At 39.3% G+C, this 27584-nt stretch overlaps 1 protein-coding gene and 1 long non-coding RNA gene across 4 annotated transcripts; both read left to right on the forward strand.

Moving 5' to 3' along the window:
* Positions 1–652: 652 nt before the first annotated feature.
* On the forward strand, positions 653–19709 carry LOC108681979 (heterogeneous nuclear ribonucleoprotein L). 3 transcript variants are annotated; one of them, XM_018171067.2, is made up of 13 exons: positions 653–1169; positions 2998–3070; positions 3409–3494; positions 3935–4031; positions 5406–5472; positions 12322–12390; positions 15103–15277; positions 15569–15818; positions 16336–16457; positions 16807–16957; positions 17833–17950; positions 18535–18630; positions 19465–19709. In XM_018171067.2, the coding sequence occupies exons 1-13, from the start codon at positions 1156–1158 to the stop codon at positions 19578–19580; spliced, it is 1434 nt and encodes a 477-aa protein (XP_018026556.1). In that variant the 5' UTR covers positions 653–1155; the 3' UTR covers positions 19581–19709. The 3 variants fall into 3 exon arrangements, with proteins under 3 accessions (XP_018026556.1, XP_047739518.1, XP_047739519.1); XM_047883562.1 differs by having other exon boundaries at positions 17833–17944; XM_047883563.1 differs by having other exon boundaries at positions 5406–5463.
* Positions 19710–20620: 911 nt separating this feature from the next.
* LOC108681981 lies at positions 20621–25296 on the forward strand. Its single transcript, XR_001931540.2, has 2 exons — positions 20621–23955; positions 24104–25296. It is a non-coding gene; the product is annotated as an uncharacterized LOC108681981 (long non-coding RNA).
* Positions 25297–27584: the final 2288 nt, after the last annotated feature.

Here is a 27584-nt window from a genome sequence, read left to right on the forward strand (position 1 = left end):
TGTGTTGAAGGTCTGGCGCAGAAGCTGTTATTCAACAATGCTGGTATTTTTTCATACATGTTGACAAGTACCTAATCCTGTTATAATAATAATGTCCAAATTCTCTTGTTACAATAACGGTGCAACACTTGTATCAGTGTTGAGCCACTGTCTAAGTTCATCAGCTGTGCGCTACAATAATTCGACAGCTGTTCCAGTAGCGTAAAAGCTGCTACAGCACCTGAGCCTGCTTTCCAGCATCACTTGTTTCCGCAGCATCCGAGTATTTACAGCAATCATAAACACTGCCGGCAGTTGGGAAGCAGGGATGGGGGACGCACTCTAACTGAGAGAGGCGGAGGAGGAGTGGTGCGCGCTGGGGAGAGAGGTGCAGATGATGGTGAGCTGGGGACGGAGGGGAACGGCTGAGTGAGGAGTGTTGATGCCAACCCTCCCGCCTCATTATTCACGTTATTTATTGCTAAATAGTGACTGTTATCTGCTGCTATCTGCGATATAAACAAAGCAGTGGACTTGTCGTCCGCCGTATAGTAATATTATCGACGATGGTATCGAGATCGAGTCGGTAGAGCGGATGCGGCGACCGTGGCAAGTGTGGCGTTCGTGCGTGCGTGCGACGTGTGGTGGTGCGGACCGTACTGGCCGCCCAAGCCAGTGCCGCTACAGCCATCACAGCAACACATAGCTGCCGCTCCTGCTGCTACTGCTACATCCACACCACCTTAACCACATCACCTACAAGCACCACAATCACCACTTACTCTCCATACACTTCCTCTCTGCATCGTGCTTGTGTAGGGAGAGAGAACCTATAGGTACAACCAGCTTGAGGTTACCTCAACTTCGAGGCTTTAAAAATACTTCTTGTGACTGCAGCAACGGAGCAAACCTCGCCTCCCATCATTACACCGCACAACGCCGTATGCCAACAACACAATCATAACAACAGCAAAGAACATAACCATCTCATTCTGTTCTGTCTCAGTATTTAAAATATACTGCTGCTCTGTTATTCCTGAATCAATAAGACGTTTCAACTGCTCAGTATTGACAAGGCGTTGATGAAACTCCATCTTGTGTTTGTGTGAAACGTGCGAAGTGTAACCGGCGTGTGGTAGCTTAACTCTCAGCCTCGCCGGACGCGTGTGCGCGACCATGGACCATCGAAGGTAAACAATACACGTATATACCCCGTGTACGTCCAGTGTTTGTATGTGTACGTGTGTTGAGAGTCTGAAAGCCTGTACTTTGCTGTTATTGATCCCTTAGCTACCACCACGAATGTCCTTGTGCCGCTGCTGGTTGCTGCTGCTGCTGCTGCTCTTGTTCATGCCACGGCTCCCCTCACTCACCCCTCTCCTTCCTTTCCACTCAACTGCCCTCTCACCGTCCACTCTCATATTCCGGCTCATTTCCCCCTCCATCTCGACACTCCACGCCCATAAGAGCACCTGCCCATTACGCTTGCCCTCCCATCAACTTGCCTATTTGTTTTTATCTCTGACGAGGATCGTTGTGGTCCACAGAATCGCAGACAATTCCACAGACATTAACAACCGGGGACATTATCAATATCAACCACATTCATGCTAAGTAGTTGTGCATGGCACAACTACTTAGCATGAACGTGCTTAGTGTGGCACTATTACTATACTACCGTACGAAATTTCCACGATATATCCTTGAATTAATTGAAGTTAGTTATGAAAGATTTTGCTATAAGACAACTCGTGCGATAATAATATACGGAGTTTATTATTATCCTGGAATGTGACTTTTAGATTAGCATTTGTGTGCAGTCACAATCCGGAGAGCACTGCCAGGCCTCTCCATTATATCCTATGAGTGTTATTCTTCAGTCGCAACGTTTTCAATTGCCTTATATTTATATAAGTGCGCAATAGAACGTCCTGTTTCTGTTCGACTTTTTATCATGAAAAATTTCAAATTGACTCATTTTTTTTTTTTTGCTTCTTCACCGTCTGTAGTACATAAAACGCTCAACATGACCACGAACCAAGCGTAACATTTTCGTCGTTTTGCGCCCTACTTCAAGTTGTAGAGGTTTCCTCATTGACGTGCAAGGCATCTCGCTGTTCCCTCGGTATGCTCTCTCTTTAGGCCAGAGCTTTCGCTCGATTGAACATCTCCCAACAATATAATGTAATAAAACGCCATCGCTAAACAATATAATGTTATTATAAAACGCCATCGCTCAACAATATAATGTTATTATAAAACGCCATCGCTCAACAATATAATGTAATAAAACGCCACCGCTTCTGCTGTGCACGGAGTTAAGTGCAAGACTGCTGTTGTCGGGTACGTGGTGTCGTATCGCCGCCGTCTTTCCCACGTGTGTGGTGCATGAGAGGATCGCGCGTCTTATACGTGGCTTGCGTAGAATGTTAATTGCGCGTATTTAGGTCCTCTGTGAGTCTCTGTATTTTGTTGTGCCGTGCAAGCCATCTTTGTTGGTAAATGTACGTCAATTTTGCTACCCTGTGTAGGCCGTAAACATGACATCTTGTGTTTCCTCAATATAGGCCGTTGTTGTGAGTGTTCTAACTCATTTTGTTGCCTCTCATATGCTGTTTGCAGGACGTTCTCTGTGTATGCCGTAATTATGACAACAGGGCATTGCCGAGATTCTTTATTTAGGTCGTTAATCAGACTGCGCGTTAATCTTCTTGTCGGTAGTCATCGTTTTTTTTTCACATCAGACCAGCATGCACTCAGAGAAATCAGTGAAGCTTTGTTCAAACTGCGAGGCATTTTTAGCCTTAGTACAATGTACATGTCATATGGACCCAGTTTAGTCCCGTCAAAGTGTGTATCATTGCTCGTGCAGAGAGTGTGGCACTATTTGGGTAATATGACCCAACCATGCTTCTAAGTTTGGCATAGCTCTTCAAGAAATTTTTATTTGTCCTGGAAGAAAAGCTGTGCATCTCTTGCTTGCAATTGTTAAATAACGATCGTGGTTTTTACCTACAGGAAGGGAGAGCCTGAACAGCCAAACCATGTCATCCTGATGACCATCATCAACCCTGCCTACCCCATCACTGTGGTGAGTCAAACGTAGCCTGTCTCGTGACTTTTTCTCTCCAATGATTTGATAATCATTTATCATTAAATTAAAAAATTAAAATATAATCATTAAATCATCAAATGATTTAATGATTATATAATGGAATTATAATGTCATTATATAATATAATTGTATATACATGACATTATAATATAATATAATAATTATATGATGACATTAAATAATCATTAATCATCAAATGATTTGATAATCATTTATCATTACATAATGTAGTGATAATGACTTTAGATTTATTAAGCTCATCATGTTGCTTGCATCAACATAACAATGACATGAACCAATGTTGTTATTAACAGGACGTAATCCACACCATCACGCAGCCACACGGCAATGTTCTGCGCATCGTCATCTTCAAGAAGAATGGCGTACAGTGCATGGTTGAGTATCCTTTATTACGCGTTACGCTACCATATTGTAGTCATGTTAGTAGGCAGGTAATACTATTCAAAATGAAGCGTCCTACTACTCGGTGGTCGGGTGCTACTACCATTAAATGTGTACAACGCTTGATAGGATCGAAATTATATGGCAATATGTGTGCTTGGTTACATCGTGTAGCATGTGACCACAGAGTTTGGATCTTATGTATGTCATTGTACAACATGTGCGTCAGAGGCCGTACTAAACTATCAATAGTTTAATAGTTCGTAACTCCGCCAACCAGTCTCTAGCTATAACAAACCAATTCCAAACGGCCCCTGATAGCGTTAATTAAATTATATAATTGATATAAATGATTGATAGTACGGCCTCTGAAGCGTTAATTCAATTATATAAATTTACTGTCAAAGAGAAGGGATTAGAATCCTTAACCAGACGCAGATTTGAGAACGTGGAGTCGGCGACACGTGCTCGGGAGGCGCTCCATGGTGCCGATATCTACGCCGGTTGCTGCACGCTCCGTGTCGAGTATGCCAAGGTAAGCAGCGTGGTAAACATTTAAATTCTTATCCAGTCTACAATCGAGAGCGCCAGCCCCTTGTTTTGATGACCAGCAGGATCCTGTCTACGTTCGTGTTGCGATTCGTAGACGTGATAAGCTTTATCACACACGCGATCCGTCCAAGGCTGCGAAGTTTTAAGTAATCTATTTCATTTCGTCAAAACGCCAAGGCCTCTGTCCGGCATCAGCTGGCACCAATTCAGCAAGTCTTATCGCGAAACGTGAATTACTTCTATACCTATACACTTTCTAAGATACCGGATGCGATAAACAGACATTCGCTTCGCCAGTTCCTTGCCGAACTGTCTAGGATTTTTTTAGATCAATTGTCGACCGTTTATACAAGATTCTTGTTCATGGTCTTATTTAACCTTAATAAGTGTATCAAGCACTTAATTTTAAATTAGATGCATTAAGCCATGCCATCGGAAATACCACTGCTATCAAAGAGCCAAACTCACGCTCATTTTTAGTACTTACACATGCAATACCCTTTTGACCACCTGGCCGCTTCAACACAATGGCGAACCGCTCTCGATTTTTGAGAGTCTTCGCTCATGAATCCAACCTTTCCTCACGTCAACTTTTAAGTATCAATAATTCTATATGTTCATTCTGATTCTTCTCAGAATCATTGCACTTTCTTCAAACATTATTAAGTTATGATTTAATTAAGCGTATTACCATCCTTCAATAGCATTACTGTTGATATGATACTCCTCAGTCACCTTATTCAATGCACATTAAACTAAACTTTATTGTTAATTCATGATTTAAATAAGCGTATAACCATGCCTCCACACCATTAATGTTCATTACGATTCTTCTCAGTCTGCTAATTCAATGCACAGTAAACTTTATTGTCAAGTCATGATTTAAATAAGCGTATAACAATGCATCCACACCATTACTGTTCATTACAATACTCCTCAGTCTCCTTATTCAATGCACTTTAAACATTATTGTTAGGTCATGATTTAAATAGGCGTATAACTATAATGCCTCCACTCCATTAATGTTCATTACGATACTCCTCAGTCTCCTTATTCAATGCACTTGAAAAATTATTGTTTACTCATGATTTAAATAAGCTTATAACCATGCCTCCACACCATTACTGTCCATTACGATACTCCTCAGTCTCTTTAGTCAATGCACTTTGAAACTTTATTGTCAAATCATGATTTAAATAAGCGTATAACTATGCCTCCACTCCATTACTGTTTATATGATACTCCTCAGGCATCTTATTCAATGCACTTTTAACTTTGTTTTCAAGTCATGATTTCAATAAGCGTATAACCATGCCCTCATGCCATTTATCATGCAACCTCTGATGTCCCCGCTCAGCCTGCCAAGCTGAACGTCTACCGCAACGACTCCGAGAGCTGGGACTACACCAACGCGGGTGAGCAGAGTATGTCACGACCCTCACTACCGTCACTAAACTGCTACTCTTAATGTCTTATTAATGCTATACTTACTCATATATTCCATGCTACACTTAATGTCTAATGCTATACTTACTCGTATATTCCATGCTACACTTAATGTCTTAATGCTATACCTACTCGTATATTCCATGCTACACTTAATGTCTAATGCTATACTTACTCATATATTTGATGTTACACTTGCTGCTGAATGTACGTGCTGCTATTCGTACTGTTTTACTTCATGCTGAAATTACAGTTGTACATAACGCTAAACATAGTTTCATGTACCCTGCTACACCTGCAGTTGTACCTAACGCTACTCCTAGTTTTATACTCCTTGCTACAGTTACTTTTACTTAACGCTGCACTTAGTTTTATGTCTTACTATTGTTTATATTGAAAAAATCAAAAAAATCATGATTTTTTTATAAAAAAATCAAGTGATTTAATCACATGATTTAATCATTTTGATTTAATCATTGCCAACCCTGCTATACTTACTCGTATATTCCATGCTACACTTAATGTCTAATGCTATACTTACTCGTATATTCCATGCTACACTTAATGTCTAATGCTATACTTCCTCATATATTTGATGCTACACTTAATGTCTTAATGCTATACGTACTCATATATTCCATGGTACACTTAATGTCTAATGCTATACGTACTCGCATATTCCATGCTAAACTTAATGTCTAATGCTATACTTATATATTTGATGTTACACTTGCTGCTATGTATAACGTTACTCTTAAATGCTGAATGTACATAATGCTAATCTTATTGTTTTACTTCATGCTGAAATTACGGTGATACCTATAGCGCTTAAAAATAGTTTTATGTACCCTGCTATACCTGCAATTGTACCTAACGCTACTCCTAGTTTTATAATCCATACTACACTTAGTTTTATTTGACGCTGCACTTAGTTTTATGTCTTACTATTGTTTATATTGTGCTCTATACAGTCATCGTCTCTAATGTACTCTTCTAAATCCTTTTTACCGAAATTGCTAACAAGCGTCGTCGGCTGTTCGACAGGCCGGTACATTTACGATTCGTATCGTGGAGATTGGCGTTTCGCCTCTGAATGAATTTTTCACGATAAAAGAATCTGAAGCAAATAAGAACAGAGTTACGTTTCTGCCCCGTCATTTACCTCATTTATCCAAGTGTTCTAATGCTACTGTTTTTAGACTTCAATCATCCGTTATGTATTCAACATATACATTCAAATGTAACGCGTATTTATCTTATTCGTAGTTTGTATTTAACGTATCTTCTTTTATTTTGTACCATAAGTTTTATAAGGTAAAAAAGCCGGCTCTTCTATTAGTTTCAATTAAGACGCATCTTTCTGAAGCTATTTTTATAATGCCATTCCTTTTGAATGAGAGCTTTTAATATCCAGGGCTTGATATTATACATGCTTATGTGATATACATTAACTTAGTTGAAATGAAGGGGACCGTCTGGGTTGGAAAAAAGTTCTGTATATACTGACGGATCTTTGTGAAACTTCGCACACAATGTCAAAGAGTAAACAAAAGAGATTTTTTGCTCATATAATTATAAAAATAAAGACGTAAAATTCATAAAAACTGCATAGAAGAGGGTACCTTTCAAAATCTTAATCCTTATTCAATTTGCGTGCTACAACACCGAGAGATATATTATTCTATTTGTAATGCAAATATCTAGCGAATGTAGGAGCCCTTTTTCCTTTTTTTTAGCCATTTGTCCCTCCATGCATCACTCGCCGCATGATTTATTCTAGTTCAGTTAAACGTGACTAATAATCTATAAATGCGATTTTTCTTTAAAATTTATTCATAGAAAATTGTCATTTCATAAATTTTTTTCACGCATAAACCTTAGCGATTTGCTTTGTAAGAAGCGCCTCGTCTGTAGGTACAAAATGAGTCCAAAAACTGTGTAATTTACACGAATAATAATCTAGAAAAATATTCACGAAATACTGTAAATTTTTGTTTTAGATGTTCGTTTATAAAAGTTCAAAACTGCCTCACCTATAAGATCTATTGGTCGCACATCCATGCAACTTGCTTTGTTAGAAGCGCCTTTTTTGTAGCTTTAAAATGAACACTCAAACTGGGCAATTGTCGCGTAAAATGATCGATAAATACAATTTTCTGAAAGAAATCTATGTACTAATTGTAAAAAAATTCATTTCTCATGAATTCAAAAATTCCTTACGGAAAAACCAAAAGTGATTGCTTCCAAAGAAAGACCTTCATGTCAAGAATTGTCTTAGTTCTGGCTATAAGAGATGACGCAAACCAAAAAACGTTTTATGGTGATTTTCGACCCAGACGGTCCCTTAACCTAATTGATAAGCCAGCATGTATCAATTATCAAATTACATGCTGCAATGCCACTACTCGGCTGCGAGAGTTGGGGTTGTTGTGAACTTTATTTCTGTACTGGCGATCATCCGGTATGATCGTTACAGAAGTAATGTTATGATTTCAGGTGGAGTGGTGAGCCATCTTTGATTTGGGTATCTTATGTACAGAAAATTCAAGCTTTAAAATTGTGTCTAGTTTTGGGTCGGTATGAAGGCTTTTGGCTCTTTCTGTTTAACAACATCTGTAAAACTTTGATTTTTTGGTAATTTGCATCAACGTGCAAAGCTAAACGGAAAGAAAACGGTGCCGACAATAACTTGTGAATATGTGTTTTATTTTAACGCGAGCTCCTCAGGCACGTTTCTCCCGGTAGTTTAAAATTTTTCTATTATTAACAAATAATATTAATAAATTTTACTTGCTAATCCTATCTAAAATTGAGTTATGGTCTGGCACCGTCTTCTCTCCGTGTAACAGCCCAAAAGTAAATATCGAAAGATAACAGAACTGACGTGTTAGTGTGTTTAGTCACATTTTTTCTGGTGAGCAAGCATGTCTGCAATATTATTACCATTTCCACTTGTACATCACATCGGAGTACATCATATCGGAGCCCTACATGTACCATCACGCGACAGTTGACTATTCCTACAGTCATGCATAACTGATACATGTTCTCCTTGGACACCAGACACCTGAGGTACGTTCAACCAACTCCCTTAATACCTGTAGATACCAACCAAGATGCAGCCTTCACTGTGCCATTATAAGTATCTATCCATTTTGCCGGTCATGGCGTCCACTTGGTGTGCATTTGACTCTAAGTGGGGTTTATTTGGACCCTGATTTATGATGAAATCAAGGATTGGTTTTCTCTGGTTCCTCATTACATAAGTTTGCTCGCAAGTGGTCGCTATATCTCAACATCAACACCGACGTCAACTCCAGCAACTTTTTCTCACTCGCATCATTTTTATATCCTATGAACTGAGTGTCGTCAAACGAGCTGCCTGACTCGTTTGATTGATCATGCTGAGGGTGTTATATCTCATTTTTTCCACTTTATTTCACAAGTTTTTATTGTACGTTTAAACTATCCCTTTTTGACGGTATCGGCTTTCTATCTTGGCAGGCATGATTGGATTTCTTCTAATATTTTCCACAGAACATAACAGCGACAACATTCTGCTGGCAACATGCATTCTGACATCATACCTCATGTCGATATCTACAATGTAATATTTCAAATCTCTGCCAGCAACATGCATTAAAACTTTAAAACTCAATTATCATATTGGTGTCTGCAATGAAAAATCGTTCTTCTCTGCCGACAATATGCACTCCAACATCATAGGTCAATTGTTATGCCTGAATCAAAACTGTATAAGAAGTACCCACGATACCTTCACTGTTACTCTGATCAGATCTAACAGCCGATAATTTCAAAAGCCTCACCGACAAGGTGACAAGCTCCAACTGCTCAATGCTCATTGAGAGAACCTACCAATCCGGGGGCTCTATATGTAATGAAAGAATCATGACGACTATTTAAGGTTTTCTACATATTTTTTTTACATTCTTGCTTGGTGAAAGATCTCAGTTTTCGATTAAGATCAAGTTAATTGCGATTTTTATCCACGAAATATTTTTTGCGGTCAGTTAAGGTAGTCCCTTCCCTGCTTTCTTAGTTGATATCTTCCGTTGATTCGCAGATGTTCTGCTTTTCAACATATATTACACTCTAATTTCCTTTTTTATCTCTAGGCCACTGAAGGTGCAATGTTTTGAGATGCCATATGGATATACTTCATGCAAAGTATAACTTCTTTCCCCAATTTTTGCGTGTTTTGTTCTGGAAGCTTTTCGTATATATTGAGACCCGCATTGTTTCTTGACTTCATATCCAAGACCTCCTCCATAATGCGTGAAGGCATTTAACATCGGTCCTGGCAAAAAAATTGGTAACTCACGCATTCATTGAAACCCTTAATCTGAAGTCGTGTCCATGAATTTTACTTCGGTGAGTGGTGATAAGGTGATTAAATATTATATCAAGCCTCTTGAGCATTAAAATCTCTAAACAAATTTATATTCTAGTATCCATCATTCCGATCGAGTCGACTTCGAATTCATGAAGACATTCCTAACTGAATATGAGTAAACCTTTCACTTATGGGTCCACAACTTTTCTCTCTCATTCATAACAATATTTCAACGTGAGAAGTGTATAAGATCGGGCAGTTGAAGGTTGCATCACTGTGTTTATTCACGTGGTAGAGACTGGTCACCAGGTAGGTTGCATCAACATACGGCTGCTAAACAACAAACGAACAAATATAACACAGACGCTTACCAAATCTCAAAAACAAGAGTTCCTGTACACTTTCCTTCTATTCAATTGTTCACACATTGGAGCCCAAGAGCTGGCTGTACCGTTAATTCTAATTCGCCTGTGTTATTTGTTCAATATACTTGCCCCGTTACTGACCAACAATACTGTACTCCGTACTTGAAAAATAAACTCACTCTAGATGAAAGATTCCATTTAATCACGTGAATAGCGCCAAAAAATCGGTTTTATTATTGCCGTGATATCAAGATGTGTTTTTCTAAAGCCTTGCCAGAAATCGTGAAGGTTTTTGGTCAGTTACGGGGTTTTGTATAATGTTGCCAAAACCTTGCCAGCAAAGCACGTCTCTAGTGATTGCTTCAAGATTTTGAGCAGCCGTGTGTTGTCTTGTGAGCAGGAGAGTTACTAAGTGCTTCGAGGACATTCTCTGCTATGTGGGCATTGATTGTGCTCAATCTGCAATGGGCATTGCCCTGGGTCGGTAGTGCGTCCTGATCCGGCGTTATGTCCATCACCAGCCACTCGCAGGTGGGTTCCTGCCGACAGACACAACTCTTGAAAAATATATAACTCACTGCAGTGAGTGACAGATGCGCATTTTCTCGTCGACTAAAACGTAAAGTCACGGACGGACAGACAGACAGACGGACGGACGGACATGACGAGCACAATAGCGCCTTTTTTCCATAAATGAGAAAATGCGCTAAAAAGCTCCCCAAACGAAATTTAGACTCGTTTCTCTTCTAAGTGAAGTGCCAGAAATGAAGCATTCCTAAATTTTATTGAGCTTCCTGAATTTTCGAGTTATTTTAATTTATGAAATTCCAGGTTTATTCAAATTTGTGAAATTAGGCAGTGAATGCCCCGCCATGTTCTGTTCTCTCTCGTACATGATTTGGAATGTGCGAACGATCTAGTGTACCGGTTTGCATTTGTACATCATCGCTTTCATGTGGCAATTATTGCATTCACTGCAAGACTCGAATATTTTATCTTGGTATGGGCAGTAGTCCCAAAAACATAGTCACAAATATGCTGTTCTTGTGGACAAGAACTTGAACTTATCTCAACTCGTTGAAATTTTTGACCAAAAGCGACCTCCCTATAGCTGACGAAGTCCCGCACTTTAATCTACAAGAACTTTTCTGCAGTTGGCTCCTGGTTAATATGAAATTGTTTTTTCCCACTTTTGGTGATTGACGTTCGCTTGGCTATTAAAATGTTTAAATAATAAACTTGGAAGTCTATGATTTCTATACGATTCGTGACATCAGAATGAACGCTTTATGCTCAATATTACCTTAAGATTAAGAGAGTTTTTCCATCTAGTTTTTAGATTTCATTTCTTTTAAGGAATTATTTAAACTTTCTTATGATATTTGTTAATTTTTTTAACATAAAAGACCTCAATCCCTGTTTTTTGTCATAGGCTGATGGTCTACAACTTGTTTTAGGCATGTCTCCTTATCAAGAATGAAAGTTAGAAGCGCAGAGGTTTTACGAGGAGCCGCAGTTGTCTGAATATATTGCGTGGCAGAGCTGTAGGGAGCACCCGTCATTTTTGTCGTTATTTCATGTTCTCGATTAAACTTTACTTTGTATTTTCCTTACTCATTTATGACTCGATTCACCTTCTTTTCAATATTCGATGCCGTTTGTTTTTACTTCTTAATTCAATCTTTTTTTCTGAAGTAGATTTATTTTTTTCAACTCTATTCACTTGGATTCTATTCTCGTTACGTCTTAACTTACTCAGCTCTCTCTATACTCGAAATACTGACGTGCAAAGCTGCGTTTCCGTTATACGGCACAATTATAGGGAGCTAATTCGCCATGGGCACTACGCCAGTACTTTTCTACAGGGAATCGTCATCTTTAACCTTAGGAATGTTGCCGACATTTCCCTGATTGCTTTATTTCCATCATATAGCGTTTCACCTTTTATAGGTTTTAAACTCTTTCTAAATTTCGTAACGTGTCAATATGAATTAGTGAGTTTAAATAAAATTATGATTATTTAATTATTTATATTCAATGGAACTACTGTTTCGCCTAACTTGATGAGCGTATGAATCAATTAATGAGTGCGTGATCGTCTTGTACAGCGATGGAACACAAGGGACAGCCCAGCGGAGGGTCTGCCCGCCCTCCCCTGCTGCAGGAGCCCCGCTTTGGTGAGCAAATTACTTATTTATAAAACCTTTATCATTTAAATTTTAGCGATATGTGATTAAATTTTAATCAATGTTGAATGTATTGCGAGTGAGTTGAGTATCATTTCTCATAAAATTGATTAAAGTAAAATATAGTATGCCACTTGACTTCCTCATCTCGAAACCAACCGTGCAATTCATAGGACTTCAGTTTGGCTAGACTTTGCTGCTAGTGCGTTCTCTCCAGTATTTCCCTCTACATGCTAAACTATTGAATATTTATTAAAGTTTGCTTCAGACCATTTAAGCATGCTTCCAACAATGTTTAAGGTCACGGATGAGAACACTTTTCCTGTGTATGACACTTGAATACCTTTAAGTTCCCGTCCAATGGGTTTATGATCCTCATTATCCGTAGTCTTGCTACCTCTAATCTGAAGGCGGCTTGGGTGACGGGTTCTTGCCCTAGCAGGTAAATGGATCTAACGAATACTTATGCGCCATCCTTACGCTTAAAATAAAAGCTTAATCTCTTGAGTGGTGGGAGGGTTACGGGTGGAACAGTGAGGGTGAGAGATCAATACGGACTCCACTCCAAATAGGCCATCACAAGCACGCCCGATGTCGCACTTTGTGCACGTATTGACATGTGGATCCGATACTTGGGGTAACTTATAATGATGATAATTAGCGACACTTCTTACACCAATTGACTCATGGGGAGCAGAAACGTTTTATTATTGGGATAACTATTAATAATAATAATAATTAGCGACACTTCATACACCAATTGACATATGGGGAGCAGAAACGTTTTATTATTGGGATAACTATTAATAATAATAATAATTAGCGACACTTCATACACTTATTGACGAGTGCAGAGCAGACACGCGAGCCGCGCTCTACGCTCACACCAGACGAAGGTACGTGATTGCTTGCTTTGCCTTGCACGTATGTGACACTCATTAGCTGTCGTGACTATACCATGTTTATAGGTTCTCACGTGTAGTTTCATTAAATGAATCTTAATTGAAGTAATTTACTTGAATGACTTTGTGCAAAATTTGTTGATGCCTCTCTCCTTCCTGATATCGGACCAATGAGGTAGAAAGTTACGCCAAACAGAACTTTATATGAATGAATGAACTTTTCACAGTGAAATTATTTGTATCATCAATGCAATTAGTAAAGCGCTTGGTCCTAATTGATTGGAAACACTAAAAACTTGGCTCATCATTCAATAAAAAGACACGATTAGCACATTTGTTGCTCAATTAATTATTAACTCTGGGAAGAATATCATTAGAATGAATTCCATCTCGCAAGACCAAATTGCATGCAGGTTCATTATTGTGCCACGTTTATGGTTCATTATTATGGTTCATTATGGTTCGTGGCAGGTTCATTATTGTGCCACGTTTACCGCTACTAATATACGCACATTGAATATAATTTCCATCATATAGCGTTTCACCTTTTATAGGTTTTAAACTCTTTCTAAATTTCGTAACGTGTCAATATGAATTAGTGAGTTTAAATAAAATTATGATTATTTAATTATTTATATTCAATGGAACTACTGTTTCGCCTAACTTGATGAGCGTATAAATCAATTAATGAGTGCGTGATCGTCTTGTACAGCGATGGAACACAAGGGACAGCCCAGCGGAGGGTCTGCCCGCCCTCCCCTGCTGCAGGAGCCCCGCTTTGGTGAGCAAATTACTTATTTATAAAACCTTTATCATTTAAATTTTAGCGATATGTGATTAAATTTTAATCAATGTTGAATGTATTGCGAGTGAGTTGAGTATCATTTCTCATAAAATTGATTAAAGTAAAATATAGTATGCCACTTGACTTCCTCATCTCGAAACCAACCGTGCAATTCATAGGACTTCAGTTTGGCTAGACTTTGCTGCGCGTGCGTTCTCTCCAGTATTTCCCTCTACATGCTAAACTATTGAATATTTATTAAAGTTTGCTTCAGACCATTTAAGCATGCTTCCAACAATGTTTAAGGTCACGGATGAGAACACTTTTCCTGTGTATGACACTTGAATACCTTTAAGTTCCCGTCCAATGGGTTTATGATCCTCATTATCCGTAGTCTTGCTACCTCTAATCTGAAGGCGGCTTGGGTGACGGGTTCTTGCCCTAGCAGGTAAATGGATCTAACGAATACTTATGCGCCATCCTTACGCTTAAAATAAAAGCTTAATCTCTTGAGTGGTGGGAGGGTTACGGGTGGAACAGTGAGGGTGAGAGATCAATACGGACTCCACTCCACGACCTTAACATTGCCAGTCGTATGTATATACTAGTCCACGTACTCCAACAGTATAACGGTATAATATTTTATTTCCACTATGCTAAACGGTTACTATGAAGAAACCTAATATTCAGCAATATTCACTGTGGCCGTTAGTTTTTTGAAGTGAGTCGAATGTCGAGATTTTCTGGACTGATCGTAAGCTGAGCAGAACTTCTAATGACACGCCTGCTTTGCCATACTTTAAACGATCTTGTTTGTTTCTGCTAAACATACGACGACGCTTTATATATCATGTATTTGTTCTCTGATGCCTTTCAATTATTAATGCTTTGATTACTTTCAATTAGTAACTATTAACAAATAATAACTGTTAACTAATTGTAAATATACGTTGCTATTAATTACCCTTCACTAACGGAAAGTGACTTTTAACCTGGTTGCCTATTTGCCGCCACCAGGAGGCGGACTGAACGGCCAGATGGGCGGACCCCCGCGTAGCAGCGGACTCTTCAACAGCCCCGGCGGCATGCCTGACCGCTACGGCGGTGGTGGAGGTGGCGGTGGCGGCGGTGGCATGGATCTCGACTCTTGGGACGATCGTCGTGGTGGCGGTCGCGACAGGCGCTTCAACAGGTACCGGGTCTGACTATTAAAAATTACATTTAACATCTAATTAAAGTGGTGATATTTACAGGTGTTTTATTCCCTTTGGGGTGACATGTATTTTTTCTACCGCGCCACTTTAACAGATTCTTTGCTCTCATTTTGGCAAATGATAACTGGTGATACCTACAACTAAACCGACATAAATAAAAATTTTGGTCTCCATTGCTGATGTTTTGATGGAATCTGTCTTGAAATTAAAATTTGATCTTTACACATAGGATTGGCGACATGCTTACAAAGTTGTCCGTTACTTTTCAGCCGTTACAACAGCAATGGAATGAACAACGGTGGACAGAGGGGAGGCGGTGTGGGATCAGCAGGCCTAGCGGGAGCTGCCCCGTTCATGGGGGGCAGTGGGGGGCCACCAAACACCATGTCCCCCATGGGGGGACCATCACCAGGACTCCCTCAGCAGGGGGCCGTGCTCATGGTCTACAGCCTCAACAAGGACCGCATGAACGCAGACAAACTCTTCAACCTGCTCTGCCTCTACGGCAACGTCGTCAGGGTATTGCGTTCTTCTTAGGTGGCTGATGTCTCTTGCTTGCGTGGTTGAGGCGTGTCTCTTGCTTACCTGGTTGAGGCGTGTCTCTTGCTGACGTGGTTGAGGCGTGTCTCTTGCTGACGTGGTTGAGGCGTGTCTCTTGCTTACGTGATTGAGGCGTGTCTCTTGCTGACGTGGTTGAGGCGTGTCTCTTGCTTACGTGGTTGAGGCGCGTCTCTTGCTGACGTGGTTGAGGCGTGTCTCTTGCTTACGTGGTTGAGGCGTGTCTCTTGCTGACGTGGTTGAGGCGTGTCTCGTGGCGCAGAAATGCATGATAAAGCAAGCAGCGAAACACTGTCAGCAGATGAGAGTTGTCTAGTTTGACAGCAAACATGGCTCGCTGAGTTTTTATGTGTTCTCATTTTAAGGTTAGATGGATTATGTCTTGTAATCATGATTCTTCAGCTCAGGGCCAGATAAGGTGTCAAGTCCTTCTACTCCTGCATGCTATTTATCATATTAAGTATTCGTGTGTTTGCAGATTAAATTCCTAAAGACGAAGGAGGGCTGCGCCATGGTCCAAATGGGAGACGCTCTCGCTGTGGAACGCGCCATCGGCAACCTCAACAACACCAGCTTCTTCGGCAGCAAAATGCAGCTTGGGTGAGCAGAATTCCTATACACTGTGCTGAAAATATTGGCCTGATTTGTGTTGTTATAATTATTCCATTTGTGTAACAGACGAGTGTCCGTTAGCTAGCCCAATGTCTTTCGCCCTCTCATCCAATTCATCTCATAACTGTAATCGTGTTCCCTTTCCATATATGACGTCGGTAATGGAAAATAAATGCCTCTCTGTTACCTCGAGGTATAATTTAATAAAAAGGTGATCTAAATAATAAATGAAAATAAATAATAAATGATGCTCGAGGTATAATTTATCCGCTGCTCGGGAACTACTGTCCCGTGTTGTTTCATTTGTTGTTGAATTTTAATTGAATTTTGCTTGCAGGTACTCGAAGCAAGCGTTCCTGGCCGACATGCAGACGCCTTTCGATCTTCCCGACGGCACCCCGAGCTTCAAGGACTACATGGGCAACAAGAACAACCGCTTCATCAACCCCGAGCAGGCCTCCAAAAATCGCATCCAACCGCCTTCCAAGGTGCCTGGTCATGGCGTGCCGCTCACCAAATTACGGCTACATTTAATCCTAGACATTGCAGGGACCAGATTTAATTTGTTAATTTTACAGCGTAAATTTTGGTCAATCCTGACTAATTATTGTGTTCCTTATTTATATCTATACGGCACATTTCAAGCTTGTGATTACACATCATAATACACAAGTTTCAACTACGACCAATGTCAGCAAAATGTTTGTTTGTTAGGCTCGTTACTCTACGTAAGTGTTGCACTCTCACGCACTAACATTGAACACAACGGGTGCAATATTCAGTATTCTCTTTTTAGCGCATTTTCTCATTTATGGAAAAAATGCACTATTGTGCTCGCCATGTCCGTCCGTCCATCTGTCCATCCGTGACTTCACGTTTTCGTCGACGAGAAAATTCGCTCTCTGTCACTCACTTCAGTGAATACTGAGTTATATTTTTTTAAACTATTGGGACGTGAATCGATTATCGGAGTTATGTTGCCGTATCAAAGACACAATATCACTCAGTCTGAGAGCAGAATTTAGGCTTTCATTTTAGACGCACGGTACCAAGTGTTGAAACGCGATTAATTTTCACCGATAAATCATCTGATGGATGAAAATTTGCTTCTTTACTATGCTGCTTCAATTGTAATTTCCTTTTTATTAAGCAGAACAAACTCAGATGATATTTTTGAGATTAGTACAACAATTTTTTTGCTAATTTTAGAACTTTGTCTTAGTTCAATGAATATGTAACGTGCCATCTAATTCTGATTGTACCAGACGTCACGATAATCTCTTGACAGATTAACGTTAATAATAGTAACGAAAATAGTGATAAAACAATAATAATAGTAATAATGATAATAAAACGACGGCAGATCCTGCACTTCTTCAACACGCCCCCGAACATCACTGAGAGCGCCATGAAGGAGGTGTTCACAGAGGAAGATGTCGCCGCCCCCAAGGCCATGAAGCTGTTCCAGTCGAAGAGTGAGTGTAAGCAACGGGCGGGAGTATCTGGGGTTATTATTCCTTCTCTCAACTCATTCGTTACTAAGACATTATTAGCGTTGTTTAGGACTAGTATATGTGTCGTTATACCTTAATCTTACTCTCAACTCATTCGTTACTAAGACATTATTAGCGTTGTTTAGGACTAGTATATGTGTCGTTATACCTTAATCTTACTCTCAACTCATTCGTGATTGAAACGTTATTATAGTTGTTTAGAACCATTATAATTTTCTAATTATTCCGTCATTCGAGTTTTGAAGGCTTTACAGCATTTAGATTTTTCGTGACCTTGACAGCATTCGAGTTATTGTGGACATTTTTGTTGTTGTTGTTCTAAATTTTCACTATATTCTATTCGGAAGTTTTGGTTATCAGAGTAAGAGATGCCTTGTTTCTTATTCTCCTTTTTACTAATTATGTATGAAATTGTATGTGGACCGGCTGGAGACTCGGTTTACTTGATGCTTTACTCGCCACTTATTAATAATTGTCTTCATGATTTGCTTATGTTGATTATTTGTTGTAGTTAATCTCATGTCTGATGTTTTTATCACATGCCCCCACAGCGGAGCGCAGTTCCAGTGGGCTGCTAGAGTTCGAGGATCTGCAGGAGGCGCTGGAGGCTCTCGTGTCCTGCAACCACGCTCGTATCCCCAACCCAAGTGAGTGCAACCTTCCCTGTGGGTACAACCACGCTGGTATCCCCAACCCAAGTGAGTGCAACCTTCCCTGTGGGTACAACCACGCTGGTATCCCCAACCCAAGTGAGTGCATCCTTCCCTGCGAGGACGACCTCCGTCCTGTCCTACATCCTGCAATAAAACCCAATCCTGCGGCCGTACTTTCAAAACTTGCTTGAGTACATGTAGCGGCATATTTCTCGTCGGTGATTGATTGCTTTATCTTGAAAAGCCGTCTCTTATTGGCTAACGGAGTTACGAACTCGTAACTGTGTTTTGATTTTATGCCCATTGTGATTTTTTGATCAGAGCGTTAAACAGTTGTTTGCTCAAGATGTAAGGCGATTCGCTCGTCAGCTAATAACGGATGCCGCTGTTAGATAATATCACCGAACTTGATCACGTTTTTGGGCTCTTGACATGAAGTGTAAAATGAGGCTATATGTTTTTACACCAAGGTTGCATTTAACAGCAGCTGTGTTACACGATGACTTTCCAAGTTCCGCCATCTACGAACTTAGATGTCGATTTTACCTCCTTTTATATCTTACGCTTGATGCCCGTTTATATACTGTTGTACTTTTCTTAATACATGTCGTATACCGATATCCTTCAGTCCATACCACCCTTCTATACCATCTATTAACTCCTACGTCCACCATACTATAACACTCTATACCTCACACCTGTTTCGGCACCATCCATCCCTCCTAACATACAACACCGCCTGTAACACCAACTATAGCGTCCCTAACACGCAATTGAAGTCACCAACACTTCCTACCTGACTGCTTCTAACGCCCCTGTCTCCCGCAGCTGGCACGCGCTTCCCCTTCATCATGAAACTGTGCTTCTCTTCATCAAGATCCCTGCAGTACAAGTCCGACCGCAGCGACAAGAAGGAGGATGAGGAGGACAAGTGGATGGAGTGAAGCACGACAACCCCGAGTGGTTAAAGGGAGGGAAGGGAGGGCGACGAGAAGGAAGGAGTGTCTACTGGATTGATTAGAGGCGTAAACCGTGTACGAGGGCAGCCAGTCGTTGGCTAGTGCAAGAGTAGAGGGATACAAATTAGGAAAACGGGAAGTGGACGAAGGGAAAGCGATTTGTGGGTTGCAAGAAGAGAGCTGTGAAGAGATACGTATTACAAAACATGGCTAAGTAAAGAGAAGAAGAAAGTTATTAATAATCTGGTGGTAAAGAAGCGTACGGTTTAATATTCCCCTGACTGCTGACCCTCTTATCAGTTCTTATTATCATAATTAATATTAGGGTAACTGTTGAGACTTAGAGGACCAGTTTCCGCTCGCTGACTGCACGCTCCAACCGCCGCCCCCGACACGCATGTATTTGAGCGCCGCGTGCACTCGATGCTCTGGATTGCTATATAAAGACGACGCAAACTTTTTGTCAATTGGTGCCGGTGTAAAAATAATTAATAATCCGCTTACTTTTAGGTCTCAAGACTATCATAAGCTTTGATTCTGCGTCTGCAAGATAAGTTCAAAGTTTGATTGAAGTTTCTAGTACATTGCATTGAGTTACGTACTTCTGAGTAAGTGGCACGATGGCAGTTGAGATTAAGATGTAAGTATTCATTACAGAGTCGCTAGTAGCCTGTGTTTGTTGCGGCACTTGTAGATTCCAGGTGTTTAATGTGCGCTATAGGAGACTCTGGCCGACTCTGGCACTGCTGCCCCTTGCGTGTCTTGGGGGAAAACTTCTCATTCACGTGTCTTGGAGGAACTTTTCCTTCACGTGTCTTGCAGGAGCTTCTCCTTCACGTGTCTTGCAGGAACTTCTCCTTCACGTGTCTTGGAGGAACTTCTTCTTCACGTGTCTTGGAGGAACTTCTCCTTCACGTATCTTGGAGGAACTTCTCCTTCACGTGTCTTGGAGGAACTTCTCCTTCACGTGTCTTGGAGGAACTTCTCTTTCACGTGTCTTGGAGGAACTTCTTCTTCACGTNAAACATTTTTCCGTACCTGAGATGGAAAATGCACTGCACATATCCACGTGTCGCAAACTTTTCCTCCACGTTTTCACTGAAGAAGTTTCTTTAATGTACCGGTAATTGAGGCAACTTGTTTTTGTTCTTTAATGTATTAGTTGCAGATTTCTTTTTTCGTTTTACGTGTCTGTGTAGGAAGGTTACTTTTAACGTTAACGTATTAGAAAAAGAAGATTTCACTTCTCACACTAGCGTGCTAGTGTAGTAACGTTTTTAACTTGATGTATCGGTGAAAAAGTCGTTTTCCCGTATCAGGTACGCAGATTTCTCTTCTCATTTATGTATTCATGATAACGATTTTTTCATATGGAGGCATGTTACTTCTGTTGCTTTTCTTTCTTTTTCATAGAAGGACTTGAATATTTCGTGGAGAAGGCAAGGATATGTTCACATAACGAGTACATCATCTTATTGTTCTCAGTGTCTGTTGTCATATTTATCCTGTGCTATTTTACGGTGATGTTTGTGTTGGGTTTCTGGGGCATTCTTGTTGACTAGGTTAACGCGGATATTGACTAGGTTGACTAGGTTAACGCGTATATTCGAGGCAACTAGGAGGGCTCTTGTGTATATTTGTGGCAACTTTTACGGTTGTCGAGGATATTCATTTGAACTTCTCACCGTTTTCAAAAGCCATTAATAAATTAGGAGGTTCGTTAATAAGGTAGAAGGTTTCTTCAATCTATTTATTGGTAATCGCCGTTAAAATGCTGCTAAATCTTGAGGTTTCCACCAAACCTTCTATTGCAAATATTCAAATTTTCATCGCCGCGATGTCAGTGAAGTCTTCGGAATAAAGAGCGTATAAGGCCCTCATTTTAAACCAGTCTTTGATTTCTATGTCAATTAAGCTCGTTTTGCTGGTGAACAGTAGATGCAGTATTATATAGGTGAACTGATATCGGACCAATGAGGTAGGCTTCTGTCCATAATCAACATTGTTCAGTGGCATATTCTTGGCAACATTTCGGCAAGCGTTATCTCCTACGCAAAATTATGACATTTTCTCTTTCAAGGCAAAAAGGGCCAATTTTTTGTTTTGAAGTGCCACCATCACCACCTCCATCCTAGCGTTGTCTGTCATATGCGTAACATAAAACAATAAAACTTTCTTTCAAATACCGCTCTCCTTACTTGACGAGAAGTTCAAGTAATAAAGGATACAGACAACACTCCCATCGCTTTACTTGAGCTTCAAATCAACATCGTCATTATTACACCTCTCTAACTTTAAAACCTCATTTACTGAAACAAACTTCACACGTTAGCACCAAGTGAAAGTTACTGACTAGGAAATTAAGTTTGCCTTAACTACCAACAAAATATTTATTTTGTTCCGCAATCGGTGTAACTTTGAAACCTTTTAGAACTTGTTGAATGAAATTGCGTAAAAATTTCAGTGTTCGAAATGGAAATTCACTAAGAACATTCATCGCCATTCAATGCATTCGAATCTTACTGTGAAATATAAAACATCAATTCATTTTGGGTGAAGTGATCCCTAAATACGATATGATCAATATTACTAGCTAATATGCAGTTTCCAGTGAATATCATTAATAGGCCATCACAAGCACGCCCGATGTCGCACTTTGTGCACGTATTGACATGTGGATCCGGGACTTGGGGTAACTTATAATGATGATAATTAGCCGCACTTCATACACCAATTAACTCATGGGGAGCAGAAACATTTTAGTATTAGGATAAATAATAATAATTAGCGACACTTCATACACTTATTGACGAGTGCAGAGCAGACACGCGAGCCGCGCTCTACGCAAACACCAGACGAAGGTACGTGATTGCTTGCTTTGCCTTGCACGTATGTGACACTCATTAGCTGTCGTGACTCCATACCATGTTTATAGGTTCTCACGTGTAGTTTCATTAAATGAATCTTAATTGAAGCAATTTACTTTAATGACTTTGTTAAAAATTTGTTGATGTCAAACAGAACTTGATATGAATGAATGAACTTTTCACAGTGAAATTATTTGTATCATCAATGCAATTAGTAAAGCATTTGGTCCTAATTAATGGGAAATACTGAAAAATTATATAAACATTTAATAAAAATAAAGACACGATTAACCCCTTTTGTTGCTCAATTGATTATTAACTCTGGGAAGAATATCATTAGAATGAATTCCATCTCGCAAGACCAAATTGCATGCAGGTTCATTATTGTGTCGAACTTTTACTGGTCGATACCACATTTAACGCAATTAATATACGCACATTGAATATACTAGCTATCTTAATGCCATATCTACCCACTAACATTGCAACCTTAACACCAACATTACATTGTTCCTATTCCTACAGATGCAAGCAAGAGCCTCCACATGAATAACACTACTCCCCATAGTGAACATTGGCCAACTCCTGCATGAACACTGGTGGCATCATGAACATCAACGAACATCATGAACATTGGCAACAACAATTGGACAATGCCTATCCATCATGAACATTACGAACATTGACGTGCTCTATGAACATCCATGGGACTCGACATGAACACATGCCATGGCTCCTGTCAGTTGCTGCATATACATCGTTTTATTGTACTTGACATATCCACTGCTTAGCATGAATTAGGTGTATAAATATGCTATAACAACATTCTCATGCCCACTTGATGAACTTATAGCTTGGAACGAATTAAATATTCAAAGCTGTCATCATACTCACAGATGGTATAATTCTCACATGATATTGATAGTCTATGTCCACGAAATTGCCACTTGATCAGTTGTCTTTGCTGTTCCTGAAATGCTCTACAAATAATATTCGAGAAGCCTCGTTCATTATCTTAATTTTGCTCCACAGGATGTTCGTTAATTCGTCAACGTTTGTATTTACTATCATTTTTTATCCTTGTACCATTTAAGAAATGTTAAGATGTTATTTGTGCGGCTAGTCGGGCATGTGCGATGGTGTACACGTTTATTGTTTCTCTCGCAATGTACATACGTTGCACTGCTCTGCAGTCTCTAATTTGTTGATTCCCTTTAACTTATTTAAGTCGTTGTATAGTATTTTAGCGTTGTTTTAAACCACATTAGCGCCAGCTCGATCATCCAGAAAGTGTACAGCGCAGAAAGCTCCTAACTAAACTGCCGCATTGCTATTCAAACTTCATCGACATCAAACAGTACAATTTACCTGTCAAAGCTCCAAGAAGAGCGAATGGTATAGAATATGTGGCCAAATAATATAGATGTCGCTAGTCGTGATCATATTGGGTTAGTATTCTCACCCGCGCATTAAACGCATTGCTAGAACTGGCAGTCCAGGGCCTATACTTACGAAACTCGCTAAGTGAACGTAAGTACTTATGCTCTATTTTCTTTTCTATGATTGTTGGATTTTGCTTGAAAGGCCGTCAACGATTGGCTGATGAACTTACGATCTCTTAACTTTTTTTTGAAAGTATAGGTCCTGTTCGTCATGTCACCCACGAGGCCCGGTGCGTGAAATTCCTAAAACACGAAGACTGTTCTAGTGAGTGCACTTTCTTTTACTGAACGTTCTGGAGGAGTAGGATTGTATGCTTATAGTCATTAGTTGATATTGGTATGATTATGACTATTTTACTAGTTGTCTACTTTAATAGCTGTAAACTTTACTTGTTGTCAACTTTACCTGTTGTCTATTTCTACCTGAAGCGCTCACATGAGGGAGGAGTGAAGATCGAAATGTCCGCTCTGATAACGAATAAAGAAGTGGATAGAGAAACCATGAGCTATTAATGGGGAAATCTTGATCTGTTAATGGTCAAATATTCAAATATTGATCTGCTGGTGGAAAAACCTTGAGCTGTTGATGGCGAAGCTTGATCAGTCAATGGTTAGAACTTTGAACTTATTTGAATTTTGATTATTTCTTTTGCAGCTTGAAGTTTGTTGAGCAGTTGCGCCAACATGTCGCATAAAGTAGTGATGTCTCCACACTTTTTATTTTTATGGTGTTTACTTGTATGTGTTTTCATTCAGTTGAATGAGTTAGCTGAACATTTCTTATCTTGGATGTGATATTTTTAAGAACTATTTGTTTATGAATACTTTTCGAAGATAAATTTTTTAGAGATTTGATGAATTTTAAAGTACCCTCATTTATGGACTATTTAAATTCTGGGATATTCCATAAGAGCATCGCTGAAGTTCCTAATTCATTCTTTTTGTGAGCTTCCGTTATGTTCTCATTAAATTAGAACAAAATTGGTCACTTGTGAAAATTATTCGTCAATAAACGCTATTTTGTTTGGTTAATTAGTACTTAATGAATGTCTGAAGAAGATCAAGAGCGTAAATTTCCTTTCACTTCAAGCCACTCAAATATGTTTTTTAGGATGAACATGTTGCGAGGGATGATGATAACTGTGCTTTGTTAACACATCAATAACCCGGCATACAAACTAGCAATAATAATAAAGATGATCACCTAATTCATGTTGGTCGTCAAACCATATATCATGATGCCCATCATTAAGGTGATGGACGTAATTAGAAGGTAATTAACTGTTTCTCCAGCGGTGCTGTTTGCTCATCATGTTGCCAGATCTTGCTCGATGTAACTACTTGATCTGGGTCATTTTTACGATTAGATCTGAATAAAGGATTAATTTATTACCATGTGCTTCGTTAACCTTTTGTCAGCTCTAACATAACGGAATTTTCTCTTGCCGTTCCGACGCATTCTTGAACTTAATAGAATAGAATAGGAGAAATAGGCCCACCATGGTCTTGGTGTTTGCTGCCTTTCAAAATTTTAAACGCGTATTGAACTTTTGCTGCCACATACAGTTACATATTATCTATATTAGAACATATTATTGTATATTAACCACTCAAGAACCGGTATTTTGAGCCGGCATTAAAGTTACGTTAAGTTCGCTCTCCTCGTCAACAAGTTAGTGGCTGTACGAGTGTTGGAGGTGCAGTTGAAGGACATTGAAAGAGTTTAGTATGGAAAAGATGTATTTATGCGCCACTTTCATCCTATATACATGAAATATAGTTACTCCATATACTCGTTAACTGTACACGTCGCACACACCATATGTATAAATATGTATACGGACAAAAATTATGCAAAGTTATTGCGTAAGACGCATTCGTAAAGTTATGCTCTGTTAATGAATGTAAAGCTCAACGATGTTCTTGAATCAACTCATCAACTTATGATCATTAAACATTAAAATTGATTTCTTGATGCTGGAATTGAGGTGGAATTATAAGAAAACTTAAAGGATTGCTCGTTCTCTAGACATAGGCTAAAGAATTTCAAACGACTGACAGAACGAAGTTAATGGATTAATTTTCGTGGATTTGTTGTAAATAAATGAGACAAATTTAATTGAAACTAACTCATTATCGTGCCTAATATTTCCACGAGGCCGGTTTTGACTTTATGTGCGTGCTGAACTTTTATTCAATTCTTCGAAGCACCTTCAATAAGAAATCAGCAGGCAACACAACACTGTAAAATACAGATAAAATATAGAATATCTTCAGGTATTCATGAATATTGAAAATGCATAGTAAATATCAGGTGCTGGATATTCTTTTTTATATATTACATGTTATTTTTTAATTGTAATTTACTCGATTAACTAGTATGAGATGACCTCACAATATTTGAGTCAACTAAATAACTCCTGGCCCTGAGTACTTTTGATTTTGTGGTGCGAAGTCTTACGGTCAACTCGCTCGACGAAAAACATTTCTTGCGAGTCGTGCCAAAAACTCAACACTGGGAACGATGACGATGAAATTGATGAATTTTGTAATGATGATCATAAATACCCATGACATCAGTGCATTACTAATAATAGAACATTTTCAATGACCATTGAACTCTACTAGGTAAAATGGTAAACAATGTCTTATTAGCAAGGGATATGGTCAAGAACTCCAACTGTGAAAGAGATACTCGCAAAGCGTTAAGTACAGTATTAAATTTTGAAAAACAATTGGGGAATTAATAAAAGGTGTTCGCAACCAGTATTTCAATTAGAAAGCTGCATCACAGAGGTCAAGCCTTCACTCGACGTCGGCATATATTCAGGTAAATCAATGGATCAAATTGTCCAAATGGTGACACGTTCTGCGGGTGGCAGTGACTGGCCTTTTGGTCGGGCCTAACTGGATGGCCTACTTTTGGTCGGGCCTAACTGGATGGCCCACGCACGCGCCAAGTTCATCGTCGTAAGGACAAAGTCTCCCCATTTCCCAAAGTTTTAACATTTTTGTTGATAATCTCTGCTCAACTTTCCGAGTTCACACTTGGGATCATCATGGAAATTTTTGATTGGTAATTAATATAGGAAATTTTTGATTGGTAATTAATATAGCGATGATCGATAATTATCCGCTCTGATAGGACGAGTGCATATTTTGATTAATAATTACCATCGCGATGTCCGATATTTTGCCAGCTCTGATAGGATAAGTGAATATTTTGATTAATAATTAACATCGCGATGTCCCATAATTAGCAGCTCTGATAGGATAGGTAGGTATTTTGATTACCTGGAAGATCATGATGTTAAGATGTAGTGTTCGGTCACATATTTAGTACTAATATAATAGGAGAACAATAATGATCCGCTATCGAGGTTATGGTTAGAGGGATGAGGTGTCTAGAGAATGTCTAGTGACGACACTCTCTGCTAAAACAAAAAACATTGATTGTCTTGCAATTGAATCGACGTTTCCATCACCGACTTTGGGCGATGAAATGTGCGTTGAAATTAACTTTTAATATTTCGTGTAACATATACACCTGCGGTGTACTCAGCGTATACATTCTGCAATTACTGGAAAAGCACGTAACAAATACATCGAAATTGTACACAACTAAAAAATCTAAAATTAATGGAATGTTTTGTACGTAGAAAATACAATAAATTTAGCTT

Source organism: Hyalella azteca, unplaced genomic scaffold (genome assembly GCF_000764305.2).
Source record: "Hyalella azteca isolate HAZT.00-mixed unplaced genomic scaffold, Hazt_2.0.2 contig13231, whole genome shotgun sequence".
Taxonomy (NCBI): Eukaryota; Metazoa; Arthropoda; class Malacostraca; order Amphipoda; family Hyalellidae; genus Hyalella; species Hyalella azteca.

Coding starts and splice junctions, on each gene's coding strand:
- LOC108681979 (XM_018171067.2), top strand. Junction 4,032..5,405: donor TCCGTGTCGAGTATGCCAAG/GTAAGCAGCGTG, acceptor GTCCCCGCTCAG/CCTGCCAAGCTGAACGTCTA. Junction 15,278..15,568: donor CGCGACAGGCGCTTCAACAG/GTACCGGGTCTG, acceptor GTTACTTTTCAG/CCGTTACAACAGCAATGGAA.